Below are 25,435 nucleotides of genomic sequence, written 5' to 3'. Positions count from 1 at the left end.
TGTTTACGCCAAATTCTGACTCTACCATTTAAATGTCTCAACAGAAATCGAGACTCATCAGACCAGGCAACATCTTTCCAGTCTTCAACTGTCCAAATTTGGTGAGCTCGTGCAAATTGTAGCCTCTTTTTCCTATTTGTAGTGGAGATGAGTGGTACCCGGTGGGGTCTTCTGCTGTTGTAGCCCATCCGCCTCAAGGTTGTGCGTGTTGTGGCTTCACAAATGCTTTGCTGCATACCTCGGTTGTAACGAGTGGTTATTTCAGTCAAAGTTGCTCTTCTATCAGCTTGAATCAGTCGGCCCATTCTCCTCTGACCTCTAGCATCAACAAGGCAATCGCCCACAGGACTGCCGCATACTGGACGTTTTTTCCCTTTTCACACCATTCTTTGTAAACCCTAGAAATGGTTGTGTGTGAAAATCCCAGTAACTAAGCAGATTGTGAAATACTCAGACCGGCCTGTCTGGCACCAACAACCATGCTACGCTCAAAATTGCTTAAATCACCTTTCTTTCCCATTCTGACATTCAGTTTGGAGTTCAGGAGATTGTCTTGACCAGGACCACACCCCTATATGCATTGAGGCAACTGCCATGTGATTGGTTGATTTGATAACTGCGTTAATGAGAAATTGAACAGGTGTTCCTAATAATCCTTTAGGTGAGTGTACATGCAAATGTATTCATTCTTACAAAATCCACTGCAAATAAACATGGATGCCGAGATGGTTTAACTGTGGAAGCTGCTTAAGCTGTACAGAGATATCTAGATTATGGAAATAAGTCATTGACTGTCAATTCCTTTATCTGCTGATGAAAGGCTTCTTACTATAAAGAGGCAAAAGGGATGTATTTACAGGACACAGGCACATCCCTCAAATCTTCTGTTTAAAAAATCCTGCTTCACTAAAAGTAAAAACACTAAAAGGTAATAGTCCAGAAAAAGGATGATCAGCTATTGCACTAACTTCTGTAACAAAACCAGAAAATTTGCCAAAGCCTTTTTAGGAACTGTTCCATGTTCTCCAGTCCATAGCAGGCTTAATGAGGAGCTGTGATGGGAGGAGGCAATGCTTACACACTCTCTCACACTCTCTCACACACACACACACACACACACACACACACACACACACACACACACACACACACAATGAGATTAGGGAGAAAGCTTATAGAGGAAGGACTCAGGGGATAGAATTAATATAGTGAAATCAGTTTCATTTTCACTCGATAACCATTTCATTTCTTCAACCATTCACGCACACATGCGTGCGCACACACACACTCACCAGGATTTTAGCTAGTATTCCATCGTCGTTGGACTCCATGGTAACCACAGCCTTGTCTGTCTCAATTTCACAGAGAGCATCGCCGACTGCCACTGTCTCACCTGCTCACATACAAACACACAATCAATAAATAGCAAAGATGTCTTGTATTTGTAATTTTTTGACATGCATGGAATTTCTTCACTACATAGGAATGTTTGATGCACATATGAATCCTGTATAACTGACTAAGTCCGATGATCCATGATTAGATCGCCTTAAAACCCAGACTGTCTGTTAAAAAGAAAATCATTAGCATATTCTTCCAAGCTGAGGGGGAAAATGTCATATTTCAATATGTACAATAAAATATAATTATGCATTTTAATTATAAAGGATTTTTGAAGCTTTCTGAAGAAATCCACATCTAGATATTCAACATTAAATTTAAGCTACCACAAGGACAAATTTTTATGTGTGCTCCATCACCATGGTCCTAGATATTCTGTGCTGCACAGCAGGTCATCAAACACAGTAGCACATGATAATGTACCGTCATCCACACTCGCATTCCAGACATGGGAGTGCTCGTGAATACATTTGCATTTAATTATCCATGAAAAATTACTGCAATTAGAAGACAATGGGTTCTCCCTCACTCTGTCTCTGTGTGTCTCTATCTCTGTCTCACATGGGCACAGAGTGTGTGCGTATCCGTGTGTGGCATGTACACTATGGATCAAAACGAAGCTGTGAGGTTTAAAAACTTAAAAGCAATAATTTGGATTCTGAAACCCATACTGATGTTTTCTTGTCACACCACAAGTGTGCTGGAATCCAATATCAGGACAAACAGCCCTGAGATACCATATAGTGCATCTCACTATATGAGAGAAGTAAAGAAAAATCCAGACACACTGTGCCATTCATGTAAAGCACACACCATTTGTTATTCTGACCCATTGTAAAACCTAGGTCAAAGGGCCACTTGGAAAGCTATATAAATATAATAAAAGGTTTTGCCTGTACATTGGTCAGAACAAACTGCTTTGATTATATCTTTACGTTTCATTTAGGCATTTGACAGACGCTCTTATCCAGAGCGACTTACATTTTTTTAATTCTCATTACACATCTCCATCAGGGCCTTGCTCAAGGGCCCAACAGTGGCAACTTGGTGGTTGTGGGGTTTGAACCTGGGATCTTCTGAACCGTAGTCCAATGCCTTAACCACTGAGCTACCCCTTGCCCACCTTTCATACATTGGAAAACAAAAAAACAGTTTTCAGAAAATCTTTCTGTCTGCATGTATGTCTGACTGTCTAGACATAGACATACACTCACCTAAAGAATTATTAGGAACACCTGTTCAGTTTCTTATTAATGCAATTATCTAATCAACAAATCACATGGCAGTTGTTTCTATGCATTTAGGGGTGTGGTCCTGGTCATGACAATCTCCTGAACTCCAAACTGAATGTCAGAATAGAAAAGAAAGGTGATTTAAGCAATTTTGAGCATGGCATGGCTGTTGGTGCCAGACGGGCCAGTCTGAGTATTTCACAATCTGCTCTGTTACTGGAATTTTCACACACACCAATTTATAGGGTTTACAAAGAATGGTGTGGAAAGGGAAAAACATCCAGTATGCGGCAGTTCTGTGGGCGAAAATGCCTCGTTAATGCTAGAGGTCAGAGGAGAAAGGGCCAACTGATTCAAACTGATAGAAGAGCAACTTTGACTAAAATAACGAACTCGTTAAAACCGAGGTATGCAGCAAAGCATTTGTGAAGCCACAACACACACAACCTTGAGGCGGATGCGCTACAACAGCAGAAGACCCCACCGGGTACCACTCGTCTCCACTACAAATAGGAGAAAGAGGCTACAATTTGCATGAGCTCACCAAAATTGGACAAAAAAAAATGTTGCCTGGTCTGATGAGTCTCGATTTCTGTTGAGACATTCAAATGGTAGAGTCAGAATTTGGCGTAAACAGAATGAGAACATGGATCCATCATGCCTTGTTACCACTGTGCAGGCTGGTGATGGTGGTGTAATGGTGTGGGGGATGTTTTCTTGGCACACTTTAGGCCCCTTAGTGGCAATTGGGCATCGTTTAAATACCACAGCTACCTGAGCATTGTTTCTGACCATGTGCATCCCTTTTTGACCACCATGTACCCATACTCTGATAGCTACTTCCAGCAGGATAATGCACCATGTCACAAAGCTTGAATCATTTCAAATTGGTTTCTTGATCATCACAATGAGTTCACTGTACTAAAATGGCTCCCACAGTCACCAGATCTCAACCCAATAGAGCATCTTTAGGATGTGGTGGAACAGGAGCTTCGTGCACCGGATGTGCTTCCGAAAAAATCTCCATCAACTGCAAGATGCTATTCTATCAATATGGGCCAACATTTCTAAAGAATCCTTTCAGCACCTTGTTGAATCAATGCCACGAAGAATGAAGGCAGTTCTGAAGGCGAAAGGGGGTCAAACACCGTATTAGTATGGTGTTCCTAATGATCCTTTAGGTGAGTGTACATACAGCAAAAGACATAATTTTATGAAACTTTGGCTGTATTTAGGTATTTGCCTGAAGTTAAACCTACACTATCAATGAAATCAAAAAGTTGAGTAGAAGAGAAGTTATGATCAGTTATGTGCCAGAATATGTCTCAGCATGACTAACTTCAAAAAGTAAACCCTGTATTCCCGTTTTCTGCAGACCACTATTTTTTAAAATAAATGTTTGTGTTTTAATTATTGGACAACCACGTTTTTCATAAAAAACAATCATTTGAACCAACTACATCAGTGGGTTACAATGGGAGACAACTAAGTCAGGCTAAGTCAACCCTAGAGAAATATAACTGAGCCCACAACCAATACTACTTGAGCCGACTTAAATATTCTAATTCAACTTAAGATTTTAAACTGGGTACACATTGAGTCAACTTAAGAAAAATGTTAAATATTAGGTTTGGCCAGCAAAATTCTTTAAAAGTTGAGCAAACCTAAAAAAGCTGTGTTACCAATTTTTTTTTTAAGTTAATTAATTTATTTATTTTACAGTCCAGTTATATGCAATGACTATGTATATAGCAGTTATTAAACCCATAATTTAAAAAACCCATCTTGACACCTGTCAGTTGTTCAACAATAGATTAATATAAAATCTTAGCTTCATCTCCAGGATTGTAAAAATGTTCTAGAAGAGCAGTAATGCTCATACCTACACAAGAATAGCATTCATGAAATGTATTAGTCATGATTTAGGCCAGTGGTTCTCAAACATTTTCTGTCATTCCCCACTTAATGGGGGTAGGCGAATTTTCAAGCCCCACTTGTCAACAAAATGATAACCAAAACGGCCAAGTTTACTATTTATTGAAAAATCAATTTCTAGACCAGTAAGATCAAATAACACCAAGTTCAAAACAGATAAAATACACGTGCATTTGTTATAACAGGCTTACTTCGTCACTTATCTAGAGCTTTCTTTCAAAGAAGTCGAGTGGCTAATTAACGTGACTGGGGTGTGTTGTCGATAAGTGTCTTCCTACTTTGTCTCATGCTGTCTGCTGCCAGCGGTTTAAGACACAAAACACACACACGGGTCTCTCCTCTGCCCCCACCATCCCCACCATGAATCCAAACGCAACATACAGTAGGCTTCATCATGTTTTCCTTTCGGCTGGATTTTTGGTTGATTAGGCTGATAGTGCTGAATCACCTGCTTTTTTGTGGTCCATGTAACAAATGTATCCATTGATGTTATTATGCTCACTACATACAGTACGCTACTGTGTTATGGTCTAAAATGCCACAGATTGCTCCCCCACACACATAATCTCTTTCAAATAATATATTAGAACATAAATTCATAGGTTTATGGTTTACAAATGACAAATTATAACAAATGAATTTAATTATAAAGTAAGCAATATAAAAAAATTTTGTATAGAAGAAAAAATATATAAATTAGCCTATATATTTTTTTCATATGCAACATGTATATTTTTATATTGCTTATTTTATAATAAAAATCGTTTCCTGTAATTTTTCACCACAAACAATATTTATTTAGTGTAATTTGTGATAAATAATTTGTTATTTGTACATTGACAAACCCCTGCAAAATAAACGTGCCATAAAATAATCATTTTGGGGGATTTGTTTTAATCGTCTCGACGGCTGTCACGTGCCTAGGGTTAATTATAATAGTAATAATATATATGATAATAATAAACCTTTAAATGTATAATATAATATTTGATACAGATTATGTAGGGGGCAATCCGTGGCAGGGGGGCATTTTAGCGCATAACACGTGTTTGTGTCCGCGGTAAAGTTAGTTTGATATTCGCATCTCCGAATTCAATAGCTGCGTAAATAAACCCGAAAATAAGATACTCACATATATTTCCTCTCTATATCGTCTTTAAGCTACATCCGCCTTAAATTATACATGTTTAAAAGCATAAACACCATTATTCTCTACGGCGCAACGAATGATTTAGGGATCATCGCAAAATGCCGCACACCAACAAAAAGCGTAGAACGATATTGATCTTCCCTTCTGTTCAGCGCCTGAAGGATCAAAAAGCAACTTTGTTACCACACTGGAAACTAGAAATGCCAGACTAGTACTGCCTGAAAAAATATAAATTTTTTAACAAAAATACAGAAACATCAGCATACACATTGGAATAAATGAAACTACATATATAATACCGAATGTTTCCTTATATATTGTTCCTCTGCAAATAACATGCCGACGTTAAACCGTTATTGTTGGACTATGGTTCCACTTTTTCTCTGATGTTATTTTAATTTACTTGTATTAATGATCCATTTCTTTGTGTGTCATTATTTAGTTTCGAGTGTCCGATTAAGAAAATAGAGATTAAATAAATCAATTAAGAAAAGCATGAATTAGAATAGGTACTTTCCTATTATTTTCCACTAATTCCCTCCCGTTCATTGCGCCCCACCTGTCATGTCTGTATTCCCCACTAGTGGGGCGCGCCCCACACTTTGAGAACCACTGATTAAGGCTTTATCATAGCACAGAGATAGCCCTGGTTAAAATGTTATATCAGCTACTGATCAGGGTCATGTCTCCTTGCTTGCTTGCATTGCATGAAGTTTTGATACCCCGATCATCCTATTCTCCTACATAGATAAGAAAATGTAGAAGTTAAAGAAACTCGGTCCTGGCTCAAGTCTAATTTGATTGTTTATGGTTTAAAGAGAATGGTTGGAAAGTGAGACAGTATTCAATGAGCAGCAGTTCTCTCAGCAAAAGTTCTTTGCTCATGCCAGAGGTTGGTGGAAAATAGCCAGACTAGTTAAAGCTGAAAGAAAGTCAACAGTCACTCAAATATCATCTCGTTACAACCAAGGTATTCCAAACAGCACCTCTGTTACCTAATCTGATAAGATTTGATTTCAGGTAGGTGGTTGTGTAATTGTGTGCAGGGTATTTTCTTGGCAAACTTTGGGCCCCTTAATACAAATTGAGCATTGTTTAATGCCACAACCTACCTTATAATTGTTTCTTTCCATTCTTTATGACCATAGGATAATGCATCATGTTACACAGCAAAAAAATTCTCTCAATCAAATTGAATCTATGACTTGAATAATTAGGGTAGTTCCTAAGTGAAAAGGGCATCCAACCCAGTACTAGCAGTAGTGGGCCTTGCTAATAGTGGCCAGAGAGGGAATATGCTTCCTCTTGGTAATTATTTTTTTTATTCAAAAACTTATTTTAAAAAATAATAAATCAAGCTGTCTACAATTTTTTTTTTGTCTCAGACGATCTACTGTTAGACAGGGCCCAGATGTCTACAATTTTATTTAATTATTTTTTATAAATATTTGATTAGCCTGTCTGCCTGGTCATTTGTATTAATTAACCTAAAGTGTTTAATAAATAATAGCTGGATTGTGTTTGAGTGGGTCATTGAAAATTTTTGAAAAGTTAGGGTCCATGACTCCCACCTTTTTGAGAACCTCTGCTTTAAAAAAGATGTAAAGTAGTGTGTGGTGAAAGTTTATTTAATTTTAGCCCATCTAATGATGTGTTAATGCTACAACATTTAACATATGTAACCTCAAGCTACCTTGTCTCTCTGAGTAAACAATTCCCTCTCACCTTCATTTTTCAGCCATTTTACAATGTTGCCCTCTTCCATGGTGGGTGAGAGGGCAGGCATCTGCACTTTGAAAGGGGTGACCCCTGCAGGGGACACAGAGATATGCAGCATTAGGAAAGGCAGACGACATCTGTAATTGAAATTATTTCACTTTTGCCAGTTTTCCTGGACGAAACGGAAAAATAACAAACAAACAAAACGCTTAACAATATTACATTTGTTAGTGAATAACAATATGTTTACACACAAACAAACCTCAAAAACAAAAGACAACAGACCACCGTAGACAGAGTGCATGTTTTAGTGGGTGGCAGAGGCATTCAAAACCCTTCCAGAGCAGCAGTCACTCCAAGCTGCTGTAATCTAGAAACAACCTTTGCAGTAGCAGACTCACCACTGCTAAGCTTGCAGGAAAGGAAGGACAACTTTGTGTAATTAATGCCAGGTGCTGAATGGACGTAAAAAAAAAAAAAAAAAAACTCTTAGGCGGTCATTAAGAAGCAACACTGGATCTACACTAAATCTAATAATGAGTACTCGTACATTTTGATATCATGTAACTATTTTTAAACTCTCTGGTAGTCGTACTTGATAGTTTCATATTCTTCCTTCTTTGCTGTCAATTTGTATACACACACCTAACTCGCATACAACACCTCTGACACAGTTTATAGGTCTAGACATGCATGCTTCATCCTACCCTTGATTTAAATGGTTTCATTGTAATGAGATGAAACATGAGTTTGAGACTGACTTGCACATTTCACAACCAAGAAAGAGCTGTCAGAATGACTTGGCTGTACATTGTTTCAACCAGTCTGTTAAGTTTTAACAGAGAAGGAATGGAGACTGGAAGACACCACATACTACAGGATATATAATAATTACAAGTGATATGTTTAAGAACACCTCAGTGATGATACAGATCAGTAAGAAAGTCACTTCCAACTAACTACTAAAACACTACAGTTCAGCACTCTCATACAGCTCAAGACTCTCTCATTAACACTGTCTGTCTGAGTCAACTGCTACCATCTAGAGGGCAAGATGCTACCATCTACCAAGGAGGCTTCAGATGATGGCACGTAGTGTGCTTTTCCTGGACACACCTGAGCACAAGAATCCAGTGCTTATTTATGAATAATGTTTGGTCAAGTCCGACAATATTAATATGTTAAATGTTGTTCTAAAGTGAAAATCTGCACATAATGTTTCTGGTGTAAAATAATTTTGTTATAACTAAAAAAGTGGAGAATGTCAGTCAGTAAGCCCAGAGTTTCTCAGTTTGGAGCAAATGCTAATGATTAACCAAATAGAAAGATCACATCAAAATAGTTTTAAAGATTTGGGTTTTATTTTATATATATATATATATATATATAATACAAGATGCATGATATAAAACCCTTTGGTGAACATGTAAGTTTTGCGTTCTGTCCTCATACTGCACAGAAAGATATTAATTTTGTGCTCATTTTATATGCACACAAGACGTGTAAATGTACAACATGAAAAATATCAGCAAACAGTGTCTGAGATATGCAACACACTGTCCAATATACTCAAAATGCTCTGATGCTCATGTGCCCATTTTAGGCACTTTCGGTGGTAGACAGGTCAGCATGGGCACTTTGAACAGTTTGCAGCTATGCAGCCCCATAATCAACAAATTGTGATGCATTATGTGTTCTGACATTTTTAGCAATATGTACTACAATAGCTCTTCTGTAAAAATTAGGGTGTATATTTACTAGGCGACTAAGAATCACTTCTAGAAATCGCAATCAAAATAAATTTAGGACTGAAAATAGTCCTAGCTCAGAGTAGGACAGAAAAGTTGTTTAAGAAGTTTCCTAATCTTACTTTCAGTGTGGAGAAGGACTGCGCCAAGAAAAGTGCTGGATGTCGGTTTTGATGACACTTTGAAACACAAATTATGTTTGCGGCTTTATAGTGGGTGTTGTATTTGTGACAGGTTTTTGTAGTTTTAAATGGCTGAAACGCAAAATGGCATATTGCGTATGGTGTAAAAAGCAGGTGTGTGACAGCTTTATGCACAACTTACGTGACTTTACTGCAGACTGCTCCAATCACACCTGTTTAAGGCTCTATAATAGAACTGTTTAGGACTGTTAAAATCTGACCAAAATTATTTTGAAAAGAAAGCAAAACTGAAGAGAAGATGAAACTGTTCTCCTTGTGAAGTATGTAGTAAAAAGAAAATAAATAATCAAAGGAAAAGTCTGCCCTTTTCTTACCTCTGTATTAAATATAAAAAGTTAGTGTATGGCAATTTCTGAAAACATCAATGTCAACTTACTGTACATAATCTTAAGGAGTGTGAAAAATAGGGGTAACACTATGTTAATAATGTGACGAAGTACTGCTTATAACAGAGAATCTGAAGAAAAAAGTTGTGTATACTCAAATAATTTTAATAGCACACACAATGTTTATTTTTGTTATACAAAAAAAAAAATTATGATTTAAAATTTTTGTCCAAACTTTTATTACTTCAGTGTCACTCTAGTGCCACTTAAACGTCTCTTCTTCACACGTGTCTCTGCCTGAATGACATTTTATCACTACTCCTTACCAGTTAGGACACCTGTGTAGCTCTCCAACATTTTGGTGGAGGTAGGAATGACTTCCTATTTTAAGAACGTTGATAAATTGCTCAAACTTTTGCTCAAATTTTTGGCCACTTAGGAGCGATGTCCTACTCTGAGACGCCTAGTAAATATGGGGTCAGATGGGCTAGCTTTCACTCACAAAGTGCAGCAGTGAATCTTGTGCTCCTCTGACCCTGCTGCTGGTTCACCAGTTTTCCTTCCTTGCACCACTTTAGGTAGGTGCCAACCACTTCATATCAGGAGATGCACAACGTATTTTAGCCCTTGTCAGAGTCACTTATGTCCTTACACTTTTGGACAGTGTCCTGATTCCAACACATCAACTTTCACAACTGACTGTTCCCTTAGTGCCAATCAATAGATCCCACCCATTGATAGGTGCAACAGGATAATGTTCATTTTATTACCTCACCTGTCAGTGATTTTAATGTCATTATTGTGCATCATTAGTTTGTGCATTATTGTGCTGATGGCCTATGGTAAAGGTACACAAAGCTATAAGAAAGCTATTCAGATTGCAGCAGCACATAAGAAAATAGATTTTTATTTAATTTTCGTAGCAATACAGACATTATTATAGACATGTTGCTGATCAAATCCAGTCTGAAATATCACGCAGTTCTGTCCGCTGTCACGTAAGATTTAAAATCATGAAGGTCTTAGGAATTAATGTTTAGCTGAAATACGAGTTTAAGCACGAACCTTATGTAATACTGAAATAATAGAATTTGGTTCTCCACAAAAACGAAGATGCGTCAGATTAGGCAAAGATTAAGACATAAATAAATCTGTTAATAACCTGTCAAAACGGTTTGACAACTGAACGAATGCCATTAAAGCTACACAGACAACTTACTTGAATGACCTCCAACGACTGACCACGGTGTACACAGAGCTAGTGTAAATGCACATAGTTATATACATCAGAAACATCACTACAAAACACACACACAGCATATAGGACAAAAACATCTTCCGTAAAATAACAGCAAAGTTATGCGCAACTTCCCGAACAGCAGCTATCTTTACAGGTAAGAAGCCTGCTAGCTAGCAGACGCACCTAGAGTTAAGCTGTAGTCGTGTAACAAGCTAGCGAAATGCAGTTCAAACAGAAAAAAAAACACACTTACCTAATAAATATGCTGACTGAAACAGTTTCCTGGACGAACTCTGACTTAGGTGAGGACATCTTTTAAACGAAATAAACCTCAAACCAGTTAAAACGGCTCGCTGTCCTAGCCGTAAGGAGGCCGCCATGTTTGCGTCCTTAAGCCTGCCCCAAACAAGCCTGACCACAAAACGATGTCGATATATCTTTTGATGTTGTTGTTGTTTTTAAATTTATTTTAAATAGGGACGGTATACTCTAAATATAAATGAAACCAAATACATTTATTTTGCTAACAGTTTCCCCCGATGTACGCATGTCTAATAAATAAAATCCTTCTTTAGTTTTCATGATACAGTGCCATCTAGTGTATTGCTGATAAACAGCGCTACCTAGTGTAGCATAGTGCAATGAGGAAAAGGGGTAAAAAAAAAAAAAAAAAAAAAAGGTGAGGAAAAGGGGTTTTGATAGTGTTTCGAGTGCATTCGTAAAGGGGTCACCACAGTGGACGATTCGATCCGCACAACAATGTGGCGCATGTTTTGATGCAACTCTTCCACTTTATCGGGGCTTGGGACTGACACTGCGCCCAGTGACTGAGGTTTGGGCATTGGCTGTGAATCAAACCCAGGTCTCCCACATGGTTGTCGAGATACCTACCACAGTCAACAATACATGTAATGAGGGAAAGGGAATGCCTTTATTTTTTATCATATGTGGGAATTCCTATTGGTTAAGACGTTTTTATTTTTATTTATTTATTTTTTTTACATTAACAGCATTTAACAGCATAAAACCCATTTTTTTATGTAATTGTTTGGTGATGAGGCAGCTGTTCTAGTCCTTGATTGACTGTCATTGTTTTACGCACCAGTAACTGTGCTTCAGACAGCCAGGGGAAGTGCATTTCACTCCCTGAGTGCCAGATTAGTCAATAGTCTTGATGTTTAAATGTCTTCCTTCTGCCTTGAAAGATGGTGGGTCACCTCATTTGTAATATGAGATTATTGGGATTTCATGTTGGTGTGGTTTGGCCTGGTAGGCAAGCACCAGTGTTTTGAATTTAAAGCAGGTAGTGAAGGTAAAGATTATAGTAGTACAGGAGAACTTTGGATAAATAAATACAAGTATCTTGTGAAATACAAGAATTACATTAACCAGTAACCAGTTTTCTTCCATGTTTACAGGAAATGAGGAAATACTTGTGACTTGTACAGTGCCTTTAAAAAGTATTCATACCTCTTGAACTGTTTCATATTTTGTCACGTTATAAGCACAAACGTAAATGTATTTTTGTTAAGGGTATCGGAGTAAACGCGCTGAATACAATGCATGCCACACTTTTAACATTTTTATTTGTGGAAAAGTTTAAGTGGTATAAAAAGCCTTTCCGATGGATGGTCATCTTACGATTACAAAGGACATGCCAGGGAGCCGCTATATCCCACTGGCCTATCTAACAAGGTAAGGTTTGGCAAGGCAAGTTTATTTGTATAGCACATTTCATACACAATGGGAATTTAAAGTGCTTTACATAAAAGAGAAGAAGATAGCTATAAAACGAATTAGAAAATAATAGCACTTAAAATTTAAAATAGCAATTAAATTTGATTTAAAATAAAAAAGTTCATAAACTTATTTAAAATTTGATTTACCAGTTACCAATACAAGCATATTTTTGGGATATGAGGAGGAAAGTGGAAAACATAAGTGTGCAGACAGTATCAAGCCCAGGATCGCTGATAAAGAGGCACGTAAAGAGAAAGAAAAATTTAGTCAATGATAGTCTGCAGATGCATGCAGATGTAGATATGGACTGATTTTCAAAACTGTCACAAATATCTCTTTACAAATAACTGAAGAAATATGCCCCTCATATAAATACACAAACGAGAGCTGGCTAAGTATTCCCTTAATTTTTTTGAGCAATATACTGAATATAGAATCTGGTCATGTTTAATATGAAGCTTATTGAGCAACTTATTCATTTCGCTTAAGGAAATAAGTGAGTTAAAAATTTGCATAGGGAGTTAGTCTGCCTGGGGAAACCCCACAAAAAACATGTGATCACAACAGGAAATAAAACTTTGCTATATGTGTAAGACAAAAGGAGAGAATTTTAAAGCAGTAATTATCTGAAGTTCCTTACATGCCTTTCGAAATTACGCTCAGAATGGGCAATATATTATTGTTTACATTTTTGTAAAAAAAAAAAAAAAGTATAATAAAAAAATTATAGTCACTTAATATCTACTTATTTATTTCCTTATTTAAGAATTTTTGTTATTGTTAAAAATAAATAATTTATTGTTTAAATATTTTGGGGTTAACAAAGAATTATTTTGCCTTGTCAGAACGGACACACTGACAAGAAATGGAAATCAGGGTATTTGGGGTAAATTTTACTTCTTGAAGAACTTATACATTTAATCTAACGCCTGTCCTAGCTATGTCAAGGCAATACATTTTTTTTTCTTCCATGTAAACTAAATCCAGTTTATCCATTGGTTAAATTTAATATAAGTTGAATGATTCTCAGCTGATCTAGAGCAAATGAGAAGAAGGCATTTTGGTTGCGAATAGACTTCAGTCCAAAATGACAGTAAATTGGGGGACAGAAAGGTCTGGGATATCCCCATCCCACGAGAAAAGTGCTCTGTTTGGTGTGTGATGTAAATATGCAGGGCTAGCAAAAGCACCTCAGCTGTCAGGTCACTCATCCTTGTTCTGAATGCAATGTAATGCACAGTATTTAAAACACAAAGATATGTTTTACTATACAGTATGATTCAATATCTGTGTATGAGCATATATATATATATATATATATATATATATATATATAAAGATAGAGAGAAAGAGGAACATACCCAGAGGAAAAAGCAATGTTCTTTGCAAGGCCATAGAGGGGAGCAGAGTTGTCTGTGTGTGGAGGTGGTGGCACAATTTCAGCAGAGCATGGAGGTGGAATAATGTCTTTTGCTAAGAAGGGGAAACAGAGCAACATTCTCAGTCCAACAAAGGACAGGGTGATCGCCTCCATGCAGTGGAAAGATGAAGCCAGATGATATGGCGACATCTGAGGTGGAGCAGGATAATGGAGTGACACGAGTAGCAGGCCATGAAGTAAAATTGTATCCTCAGCAGAACAGGGAAACAAGACATCCTCACTTTACTCAGCGGTTAAGCTTGGTTGGACATGGGACATCTGGCTCAGATGTTGCTTGTGATGCCAACTCAATGGCCTCTGGCTTGGGCTGGTTTAAATAGGCCTTCTCATCAACCTCCGGCTTGGCTAAAGCTGTAATGCTACTGTTGGTTTTTGGCTACATTGGGCTGGCCAAACCACCAGTTATAGACTCCACCCTAGAAAAAAATCATTAGGGGAAAGCTAGACATGATTTGGTTAAACTGCATCTGATTTTCCCAGATCTGCTTGATCTGTATCCACATGCATTAAAATAGTTCTGCCCCTTCTATTTTAGGAATAGCTTTCTGTTATAGTTACAGTAGGAGCCAAATGTGGCTGCAAAGATGTGCTGGAACTGATGGGCAATGTAGTCTATAGTGCCTCTTTAGCACTACCATGATATGGACTTCTGTAGAGACCTTGTTTGCATTTTAAACAACATATGTCATTATCCCCCCATAAGAATTCTGACCAGGCTCGATTGCCGTCTCTGTGTGCATGCAGATGGAATGTTTTGCCCGTGATTGGTGGGTTTCCTCTCACAGTCCAAAGACCTGCAGATTAAGCTAACTGGCATTCTCAAACTGCCTGTAGTGTGTGACTATGTGTGTGCCCTGCGATAGATTGGCACCCTGTCCAGCGTTTACACCGGCTTGTGCGCTCCAGGCCCCACGTGACCCTGAATACAGGATAAAGGGGTATAGATGATGAGTCAGTATGTGAAGTCATTATTGCCACTAGAAGCAATTAACTTAACTGATGACCTACACAAAGAGAAAGAAATCATTTTAAACCAAAATATCACAAGTACACAGAAATTACACTGAAAAGGATTCTAGCCTCATGTTGCCTTTACGTATTGATATTATGTTTATTTTATTTATCATTTACATAATTGTCTTAAATGAAAAGGCTAGTTTAAATATGTTAATAAAAGATTTTTTTTTCATTATAAATAAGAAAATTGCACAGAACCTAGCAAACATTGTAATGCATTAGATGTGCCACATGTTATATTTCTGTAATGTGGATCTAATTATAAATCCTGATCCTGGTAACCTTGCCTGTATTTGGTGTTATGCACAGTAAAATTAATCGAGGGTCACAATGAGCCGCAGTTTAAATATACTAGCTTATAGTTCTTGCAACATGATCATTTATGAGTAAGGGCAATCGGGTACTGTAGCAAGAACAGGGAAGTGATGGCAGATAAGGGGAAAGACAACAGTGCAGATGGCAGAGCTGTTAGCAGGTCTGAGAAGTTCACAGGAGCCATTGTGTTCTTTCTGCAGATACTGAATCACAGGCTCTTATCACCGCATCCCACATTCAAAAAACCCTTTGAGATGTCCGATGGGAGACATCAGTTGAGATGACATGCTAAAATGACATGCTCTGTGCTTGTGTGTGGCTATATATAATCAAATCATGCAGAATAATACAGCTCCAAATTATTCTTTTGCTCAGATGAGGTTAAAAGAGAGAGATAAAGAAACATTTATTTGGACCAGTTAGTTCCACATACTTTAACTAAACGTAACCGAAGCAAATTCTTTTGGGGGGTGAAAATGACAGACCACAGAAATGCACATGCATGGTTCAGATTATACACCTCTGTTGGCACATAACAAGAATGGCTGGTTATTTAATAGTTTTGTGTTTCTTTTTGGAAAGAGGGGATGTGACTAAATTACAACTGGTTTTGTTACATGCAAAACTGCAAACACAGCTTGCCTACTACACCCTCATATTCATACTAGGAATATATATATATATATATATATATATATATATATATATATATATATATATAATTACACTGTATATACTGGTCAAAAATGTCGATGTTAAGAAATCTCTGTTTATGAGCGAAATAGCCTCATCAGAGCATAACCTTTATAGAGATATCAGAGCTCGGGCCTCTCCTTTGCATGTTCTTGCTGCACTGGTGCATTAGGGAAATGAGATGGATGCTTATGTGCAAAAAAGGGAGTCTGTATCACACCAAGCTATTTGCCTAACTGGTAATGTTAGACCTCTCCCTATACAGTGCTATTATATTACAACATGAAGTGAATAAAGCATGAACAAGTATGAAGGATAATCAGGTGTATTTATACACTGCCTATAGTGTATAAAAAGTTTTTTTTTTTTTTTTTTACTTTTTATTGCAACATGATGTTTCTGAGCATAGACCTGACCAACTGAGGCAAACCCAGATCATAGGACTGCATCCAGAGCCTTGTACAGTGGGCCGTTTGCATGATCGGTACACCACATCATGTGCTTCTCTACTTACCTGAAGTGTCAGTCGCTCTGGCTTAGGGTCAGCCTGGACATTTTTCATTACTCCAAAATTGAATCTTTATGTTCCTTAGCAAATTTAAATCTCATTTCCTCAGCCCCGCTAGCATAGCCATGCAGCTGTTTATTCCTAGTCATGTGAGCTCTTGAGGCATTGTGTGTGTGAAAATGTGCTTACTTTTACTATTAAACATAGCTGTGATTTCTATTCAATTCAAATGTATTTCCTTATTTTTTTTAAACCATTTATATAAACATTTATTCTGTGAGGTAGATTGTTCAGCATTACACAAAATTTTATGATGTTTTAAAGGTTTCTTACCACAATAGCAGTAAGTAAAATCTCCATAGTTGTTTTCTTAGCTTGTTGCAGCCCATGTAGTTGGGCTGTCTGAAATGTGCCGTTTTTGGCCATGTAGTTAATAAATATAAACTACATGTAGTATGTATTTAGTTACTAAATATTATTAGTATATTACTTTTTGAACCACACTGACTCCTGTATAATTTAGTGATTATAAATACTCCTATATATTATAAATTACATATAATAATACCCTGTTGTAGCACTTTCACTATTCTGAACTGTTGACTCAAGCCAGTCCATGCGTTCATGCAGTTGGTGCCAAATTCTGACTGTGCATATAGGCCAGTCCTATAATAGAATGTAGGTTTCATTAGACCAGGGGATAATTTTTATCTTCAACTGCCCAAATTTGGTGAACCTGTGCCTACTTTAGACTCAGATTCCAGTTCTTAAGGTAATTAGCGATTTTTAGGTTATTGTAACTTTGCTGTCAAATCGTACAACTCTGCATTACCTTTTTTCTGTATTTTTGTTTGAAATATGTTAGCAAATATACTGGCAAGTGAAATTTCATTAACATAGCTAAAATAAAGCAATAGTATATTTTAATTACATAATTATATAATACATCCATGATTATTACCTATTTTTGCAAATGTACTTACCTTAAGGTAAAACAAAATGTTGAGTTCTCCTGGACAAAATGCTTTCAATTTAGAAAAAAAAATCTTAAAAACTTACATATTTTTTAGTAGGTTACAGTTTTTTGGGTAGAAGTGCCCCTGACAGCTGTAGTAATAGTATTATTCTTGATCTAATTTTTATAAGCTTTTGAGGAGATTAAATAAGTTCCAGTATGTCGTTATGGTTGTTATGGAATAGCAATAAACCGTTTATAGTTGGAAGAATGATAGACGATGGACAAATCATGCATGCTGGATTTTAATTGTAAAGTATTAGACAGGATCAGAGAGAGATGGGGCCATAAAATGATGAGAAGCTAATCTTAGAGAGTATCTAAAGGGCCAGCAGCTGCCTATTGTCTGGAGGTACAGACTTCAGCCAATGTGGCTATGGCACAGATCACAGAACAGTTAACACCCTGGCATTTGGTTTTATGAGAGATTAGTCGGCTGTGATTGCTCTGATAAATTAGTAGCACATTCGCGCTGATTGATTTGCCTTGATATCTAGCTGCTGATTAGTGAACAAAGTTATATTTCTTTGTATTTAAGGTAAAAACACATTTTAAAAGTATAAAACATAAAAATTACTTCAGCATTTTTTTATTGAAGCATAACGTTTACAAATGCTCTGTACACACACATTGTTTTCTCATCAAAGACAGTTGAAACACTGTATAGTCTATACAGTAAACTTTCCAGCCTTTTGTGGTTCACAATAAAATATATTTAAAATATGACCAACAATAAGTGCCATAGAGAAAGGCAGTATAAGACTGAAAGTTGTTTTTTTTAATCAGTATTAAGAGAGGTACTGCTTAAAAGATACCTCTCATACACAACCTGGTTAAAATAGATGAACTTTTGAATGTAAATAAGAGAATTCTTAAGAGCTTTTTATTGGAAAATTACTGCAGTAATTAATATTCAGCTGGAGACAAATCTTTCTTTGACCTTAACTAGCTTCTCACAGCCATGTCAAAAGACAAATCATAGAATAGAAGACAATTCATAGAACAAATGTTGCTGCATTTAAGGGTAATTTTATTGGCCTACAACAAGCCAATACATTTAATAAGGAGGTTGCTGAAATTACTTAAATTGGGTCAAAAAGTCCTATCTGTCTTAAAAATCTGCTTATCCAATACTAAAATTTGGAAGGAGAATGATGGCTCACCTACTTTGTGGAAAAGTGAGGAAATTAGATAAAACAAAATCATAAATGAGCATAATCACTTAGAATGTTTGGTAAAGGCACATACAATTTACAATAGAAACCCCAGACAGTTTCTGTAGTAAAAGAGAGTTTCCACAATCACAGTGTGATGAGAACTCACAGGATTGAGGCTAAACAGTTTTGACCCTATTCCACAGTAATGGGTGCATCAGGGTAAGAAGCAATGCACCAATCCTGCATAGTGCCCAGTGTACAAGACTCTGGGGGCAGTGTTATGATCTGGGGCTGCTTCAGTTGGTCAGGCCTAGGCTCAGCATTGTCATACGGCTATAAAAAGAAGTCAGTTCACTTTCTGAATCTCCACTTTTTTCCTTCTGTAATGGCATGGGTACTTTTTTAGGACTCAACATAAAAAATAATGCTGTTGAGAGCATAAGGAATCAAATTGGCCACTATAGAGTTTTGACTTTAACCCCATTGAGAGGTTTTGAAATGTGATGGAGAATATTGTAGGGATAGGTTGGACTCTCTTGTCATCAATACAAGATGTCAGCAAGAAATTAATGTTATTGTGGATGCAAATAAATGTTGTAATGTTGCATAAAATTCTTGACACAATTCAATGTCATGCCAAAATGAAGGATAAAAATCACCTAACAACATATTAACTTGTTAGTATTAGTGTGACTTTTGTTTTTGTCTAGCCAGTATATTATTTCAGCCATGCGTTTTGATTTCAAAGTATCATTGAAATAATTTTTTAAAATGTTCATGTTCATGTTCTATTGGAAAACATACAGCAAATACAGCAGTAGTGTTTCATCATATGTTAAAACACCTGGTTTTCTGGTTTAGGTGGAATTAATGAGATTATTGTGAGTTGTATAAAGTGTCTTTTAACCCAGCTTATCCAACTCAACAGTATGTTAAATGCACTGCATGGAAGCTATATAGAGGTTCATCAATATAAGAGTGTTTTTTTTTTATCTGTAACTTGTAAGAGAGACACTATTAATTCACAGATCAATGCAGCTAAACTTTGTTTTTGATTCATACAAACAAACAAAAAAAGTTATAAATACAAGCAACATAAAAAAGACAACACACTCCTTCTTATAGAGAAACAACATAATGTAAAAGTCATAATGTTATAAATTAGAGACTTCACAAGAAAAATAAGAAAATAAACATGTGGCCAACTCTTTCACTTCTCTGTTTCTCTCCATCCACGTGCATTCCTTCCAAATTTGTAGACCAGCCTGCGTCCATCCACGCGTTCTAAAATCTCTCGTTTGTAGTAATATCTTTATAAAGAAACAACCAGAAGCAAAAAATTATTAAATAAAACGCTGTGTATAATATTTGTGCCAGTAAATAATGGAAGATAAAGGAAGATGTATATTACCTCATTGCTCGACTAAGCTTCTCATAGGTCATGCTGCTGTTATTCTTCTTCTTGCCCCATAGCTGTGCTACAGCCTCAGACTTCAAGAAGCGAAATACACCCTCTGACCTGTTCTCCCATTTTATCAACCCTGGGTTCCTTTCTGGGTTTAGCAAAATATCCCGTATGAACTCCCACAGATGGGTCCCACGAGGGTCTAAACAACCAGGAATGTAAGTTTGCTGAGAAGAGCTTGATTTTAAAAAATCCATATAGCTAATGTGCAAAAACATTGCTTTAATTGTTTCGATATAAAATACATGACGTTTACAGAAATGGTTGAAGTATGTGTAAAAGATTTTTAGGGGAAATACTCACTGTGTTTTTTCACTTGGTGAGAGCGACTGTGGGGTCTTTTAGGGTCTGTATATTCAAAAAAAGTTTATAGTTACAAAATTTAAATAAATAAATTGACTAAAAGAATAAGATGTACACGCCATCAGAAAGTTGTTATTATGGATTCCTCAATTGCCCAGTTGCATTTTCTCTGTATTATACGCTGCTTTGGACAAAAGGATCAGCAAAATGAGTAATGGAAAATATACAACTAGACATTTCATTATAATATTTTACATTATAGTTTCCTTTACTAACATTATTTACTACATACTTATGCCTAAAAATGCCTCAGAAATTAATAAGTGTTAATTGACAGTTGCTCAAATATGTCTGCCTTAACTAATGTTTAATCAATGTCTGACTTCAAAAACATTACGGAACATTTTATACCTTACTTACTACTGTCCTCCATTCTCAATATTCAGCCTCATTTCTGAAATTTGATAGCTAAACACCCACAAGGTGCTGGCTCATTTTAGTCATGGTTAGTATGAACATGGGGTATGGCATGTGTTGACTAGGGCCAAATGTCAGTTAATAAAAGTATTAGATACTTAACAAGTGTTCATTCATTATATTACAGATATAGCTCATGGTTTGTTCAAATGAACTAATGGATTAAATAATTTCAGTAGGGGAAAACTTAATGTTAATTGTGACATGTCCAGTTGACCTTTAGAATCAAATACACAAGGCAAGCTAATAGAAAGGCACTGAAAAAAGTAGTATACGTGACTAAATGACTGAAAGGGGTTTTGACATGGCCTATAATTGAAAGCCACTACATTAAAGGATACATTTTATGGACCTGACAGGAAATTGGTTTATAAATGAACATAATGTGGGGTAGTGTCAGCATAGCTCATAATTTCTTTTTCGTTAACACTGCCTTATACAGTATGACTCTGTAAGTAATAGTATAAGAGCTACAGTTCAGTAATGTCACTATCTAATGTGGTAAGAACATCTCCCGTGTAGTACATGATCAGCTCAGATTTGCCATTATGATCATTGTGTAGGTGTGTATTGATTGGTTTGGACTGGGTTATGCTTCATACCTGGACTACAGGGAGCTGGTGGAGTCATAACTGTCGTTGGCTGAAACGGGGTTTTAATGTCAAAATGCTCTGTTAAAGGATAATTGTGAGATGATTAGTGCATGAAACTTTAATATCCTCAATCAAAATTAATCAAAATTAAACAGGTATCTACCTGAGGTGGTGTAGAAATTGGGCTCCTCTGGGCAGATTGAACATGGAAGATCTATTAAACATACATGTTGGTTTATAAAGTCATCATTAATAATTACAACAATTTCCAAACAGTTTTAAAACAATTTACAAAGAAAAAATGTTTTATGAATTTGTCAAAACATACTTACCATCTAATTCTGTTTTAATATCCCCTGGCGTAAACATGTCTGCCGAAGAGCCATATTGACCTGTCCAAATGACATAAAAATGAGTTTATGCTAAGAAAAGTCTTTTTTTTCTTTCTATTTCTCTAACTGTAGTATGAAGCCCAGTGTAGTACAGGCTGTAAGGTGTTGATTTTCTTTATTTCCCTGATTCAAACAAGTAAAACATGTTTTTCTTGTTCTCACACTTCAACTGAATAGCTCTGCAAAAAAAAAAAAAGTTCACTCTTGAAACTAAAAGTAGCATTTATTCATTTGTGTCAGGGTTACAGTGAAGCCAGAACCTAACTAAAGCACACGGCCTGTCAGTTGGCAGTACACCCACACATTCACATACTCATTCACACCTTTGGGAAATGTTGGTAATGTTTACATTTTGAAGCTAACTGAAGAACCAAGAGAAAACACTGAAATAACATAAGAGTAACGTGAGCTTAAGATTGAGTTGGGGACCCTAAAGTTGTGAGGTGGAAATGCTACCAAGTACACCATCTTGTTATTGTGAAAACAGGTCTGTGGCCATTTTCTGGCTATACAGTACATATCATTTACTTTAGACAATGCACATTTTACATGGGAGATTTATTTATTTATTCATTAGTTTTTAATTTGGAGTAAACATCTAGGTGTCTGCCACACACAGTATACTGTATGTGACTAAAGTAAACACACTGGTAATTGTTTTGTTACTTATTACAAAACAGTCTAAAGCTATGATACTTTGAACCAGTCATTATTAAATTATTTGCCTGATGCCAGCAGTTCCTGTTCAGTTTATTTCGTTATTAAGTATACAGTAAGATTTTTGAGCCCAAGCTAAAACTTACTGCTCCACTTGAGATCAGTCAAACTCTGGTAGAGGACAGGACCAACAGATCCTGCCAAATGAGTAAAGTCCTGAAAGCTCATGCTACACAGCTGTCTTCCATCCAGGTCAAAGTTACTGAATGGGATGGATGTGGCATCAATCTGGTGCACATCTAGGGTCTGCTGAAGCCATTCCCACACCTGATATTTGGACCAATACTGTGGATGGAGATCCTGGGTCCACAGACGACTAGCATAACCTGATGACACCATGGGCACTTTAAAAAAAAAGATGACAGAGTTGGGTATTGGAAGTTTGTTTGCTTATGATAGCAGGAGACAGCATACTATTTGTACAGTATAATTGTATCAGGTGCATTTACTATTCATATATTACTGGAAGCAGAAGTGGCTACTACTACTACTACTACTACTACTACTACTACTACTACTAATAATAATAATAATAATAGGAAAAAGTTCAAACAAACAGGCAAACAAAAACAAATAAATAACAAAACGCTAAATAGTTCATAATATTTAAATAGGTCTGGCAATAAAATAGGAATAAATAGAAAAGCAATAAAAATATGTTTGTCAAAAGTAATATACTATTGTAATCCCTAATTACATTCTATACTACAATAAAAATAATAATAAAAGTTAAAAATTGTGGTATATTATGAACTTGTAAAGAGAGAGTGATTTTATCTTAGCTTTGAAAGTTTGTACATATAAAAGTTTGATTTGATTAGCTGATTATTGAGGCTGCATGTGGAAGCATGCTGAAATGAGCATGAGGGTGGTTTAATATAATGAAGGTGGACAGTACCATCTGTGCTGTTGTAGTGAGGGCTCCAGGAGGTGGGCAGCTGGCTTTCAATACTCATACTAGCAGGGATGCTCATGCTGCAGCCACTATGAAGGACCATGGTCCAGAACTACATGCATGAAAAAAAGTAACATTTCTGCAATTGGAAAGGTGTTACAATCAAAGAAAACTATAAGCTATATAACTGATAAAATTTTCAATTTGAACCAAAGTAAGATAAAAGAACCTGTATCTTGCCCAAAATGTATATCATAATTGTGTGGGTGTGTTTCATGCCTTGCTTAACCAAACAAACAAAAACGCATTTACACAGGAATGACACTTACTGCTTTGCATAAATAAAGGTTCACCTGTTCTTTTTCAGTTAACAGTACAATCTAGGCCTTAGTCATTGCTCTTTTGGCACAGAGGCACATTCTCTAATCTATGCCTCTAGCTGCTACTCTCTTTGTCAAACTTTAATTAATTAATTATTTATTCATTTATTTATTTGTTGTGGGTGTGTGCGTGGTGGGGGTGTTTCGGTGGGGTGAGGTGGGGTGTGAAAAATATGTCAAACCAACCCCATAATTACTTATGAATGTGTAGACTGCTTGGTAAATGCACTGTTGGTAAGTTTCAGTGATGGTATTATACAGTATTTATTTTTGTTACGGTGCTAAGAATTGATTACTTGTCACACTGGCAGTTTCTATTTTAAACTATGTTTATTTTAATTTATTATAAACTTTTGCCATTATATTCATAGCAACTGAAACTGTACTGAAATATATGATTAATAATGTATTATAATCAGATCTCATCTGGAGAGTCCCAATGCCAGTGAAATGAGGTTGATTACATGATCAGCATTATTTCTTTCACTGATGTAATTTACACACCTGAACCCTAGACTAGACCCTTAGTAATATCTAGAGCTGTAAATTATCTTTCAAAATATGCTATGGTAAACACATCAATAAATAATAATTAATCAAGTATTAGTTTAAAATAACCACAATATAAAGAATAATTCATATTATTATTGAAAAAATTTTTTACATTGACTTATTGATTCATTTAATTTAGAAACATATTTTTCTAAGAAATTCAAAATATAAATATGCCACTTTGTTTTCCAAAGCATGGAATGACACACACACACACACACACACACACACAAACACTCTCTCTCTCTCTCTCTCATCTCTTTCTCTCTGTCTTTCTCTCTCTCTCTCTCTCCCTTTAGCTCTCTCTCACACACACACAGACACACACACATTAATATAGAGTTGAATACCATAGAAATCCTTTATTAATCCCTGATTTCTAAATAATTTAGGTCATAAAATTAAGTGTAATACAACATAATATTATATATATAATTGATAGGGGCTTGTGCGTAAGTCATAAAGTTATTACTTACCAGAGATGTTGAATAATGTTCACTGCACAGTGCAGACTTGTAAGGTGTCCTTGTCACTGTTTTGCAATGACTTTGGCTTACAGAACTATAATGGAGAATGTGAGTCCTGGTTCACCAATGAGAATTTTAGCCTGTCTGCTTCCTGTTCCTTGGATTGGTCTATTTTTTTCAACAGGTAAGTATTTGCGTACTAAGGAGGAAGAGAAAGTGTACCTGTTGCTGCTCTCTCTCTCTCTCCCTCTCCCTCTCTCTTTCTGTATGTTAATCTTGTTAAATTCTAATCTTACTTTCTGAAGCATGACACCTAATTTAAATCGCACATACTGAATCCACAATATTAATTAT

The 25,435-nt window shown here is 36.3% G+C and overlaps 2 protein-coding genes across 2 annotated transcripts in view; both read right to left on the bottom strand.

The window, feature by feature from the left end:
• pdhx (pyruvate dehydrogenase complex component X) overlaps positions 1-11,527 on the bottom strand; it is a 53,616-nt gene extending 42,089 nt beyond the window's left edge. The window contains exons 1-3 of the mRNA XM_053475757.1: positions 11,208-11,527; positions 7,444-7,527; positions 1,293-1,393 (exon numbers count right to left, since the gene is read on the bottom strand). Of these exons, the coding sequence (XP_053331732.1) occupies positions 1,293-1,393; positions 7,444-7,527; positions 11,208-11,334 (312 nt within the window). The 5' untranslated portion in view covers positions 11,335-11,527. The remainder of the gene's footprint in view (positions 1-1,292; positions 1,394-7,443; positions 7,528-11,207) is intronic.
• Positions 11,528-18,271: 6,744 nt separating this feature from the next.
• ehf (ets homologous factor) lies at positions 18,272-25,161 on the bottom strand. The gene is made up of 9 exons (XM_053484434.1): positions 25,091-25,161; positions 23,686-23,794; positions 22,874-23,131; positions 22,011-22,070; positions 21,842-21,892; positions 21,688-21,756; positions 20,609-20,653; positions 20,252-20,447; positions 18,272-20,150 (listed from the first exon to the last, which is right to left on the bottom strand). Exons 2-9 carry the CDS (start codon positions 23,783-23,785, stop codon positions 20,051-20,053), a joined length of 879 nt encoding a protein of 292 aa, XP_053340409.1. The 5' UTR covers positions 23,786-23,794; positions 25,091-25,161; the 3' UTR covers positions 18,272-20,050.
• Positions 25,162-25,435: the final 274 nt, after the last annotated feature.

Source organism: Clarias gariepinus, chromosome 2 (genome assembly GCF_024256425.1).
Source record: "Clarias gariepinus isolate MV-2021 ecotype Netherlands chromosome 2, CGAR_prim_01v2, whole genome shotgun sequence".
Classification (NCBI taxonomy): domain Eukaryota; kingdom Metazoa; phylum Chordata; class Actinopteri; order Siluriformes; family Clariidae; genus Clarias; species Clarias gariepinus.
This window is presented reverse-complemented; position numbering and strand designations above follow the sequence as displayed.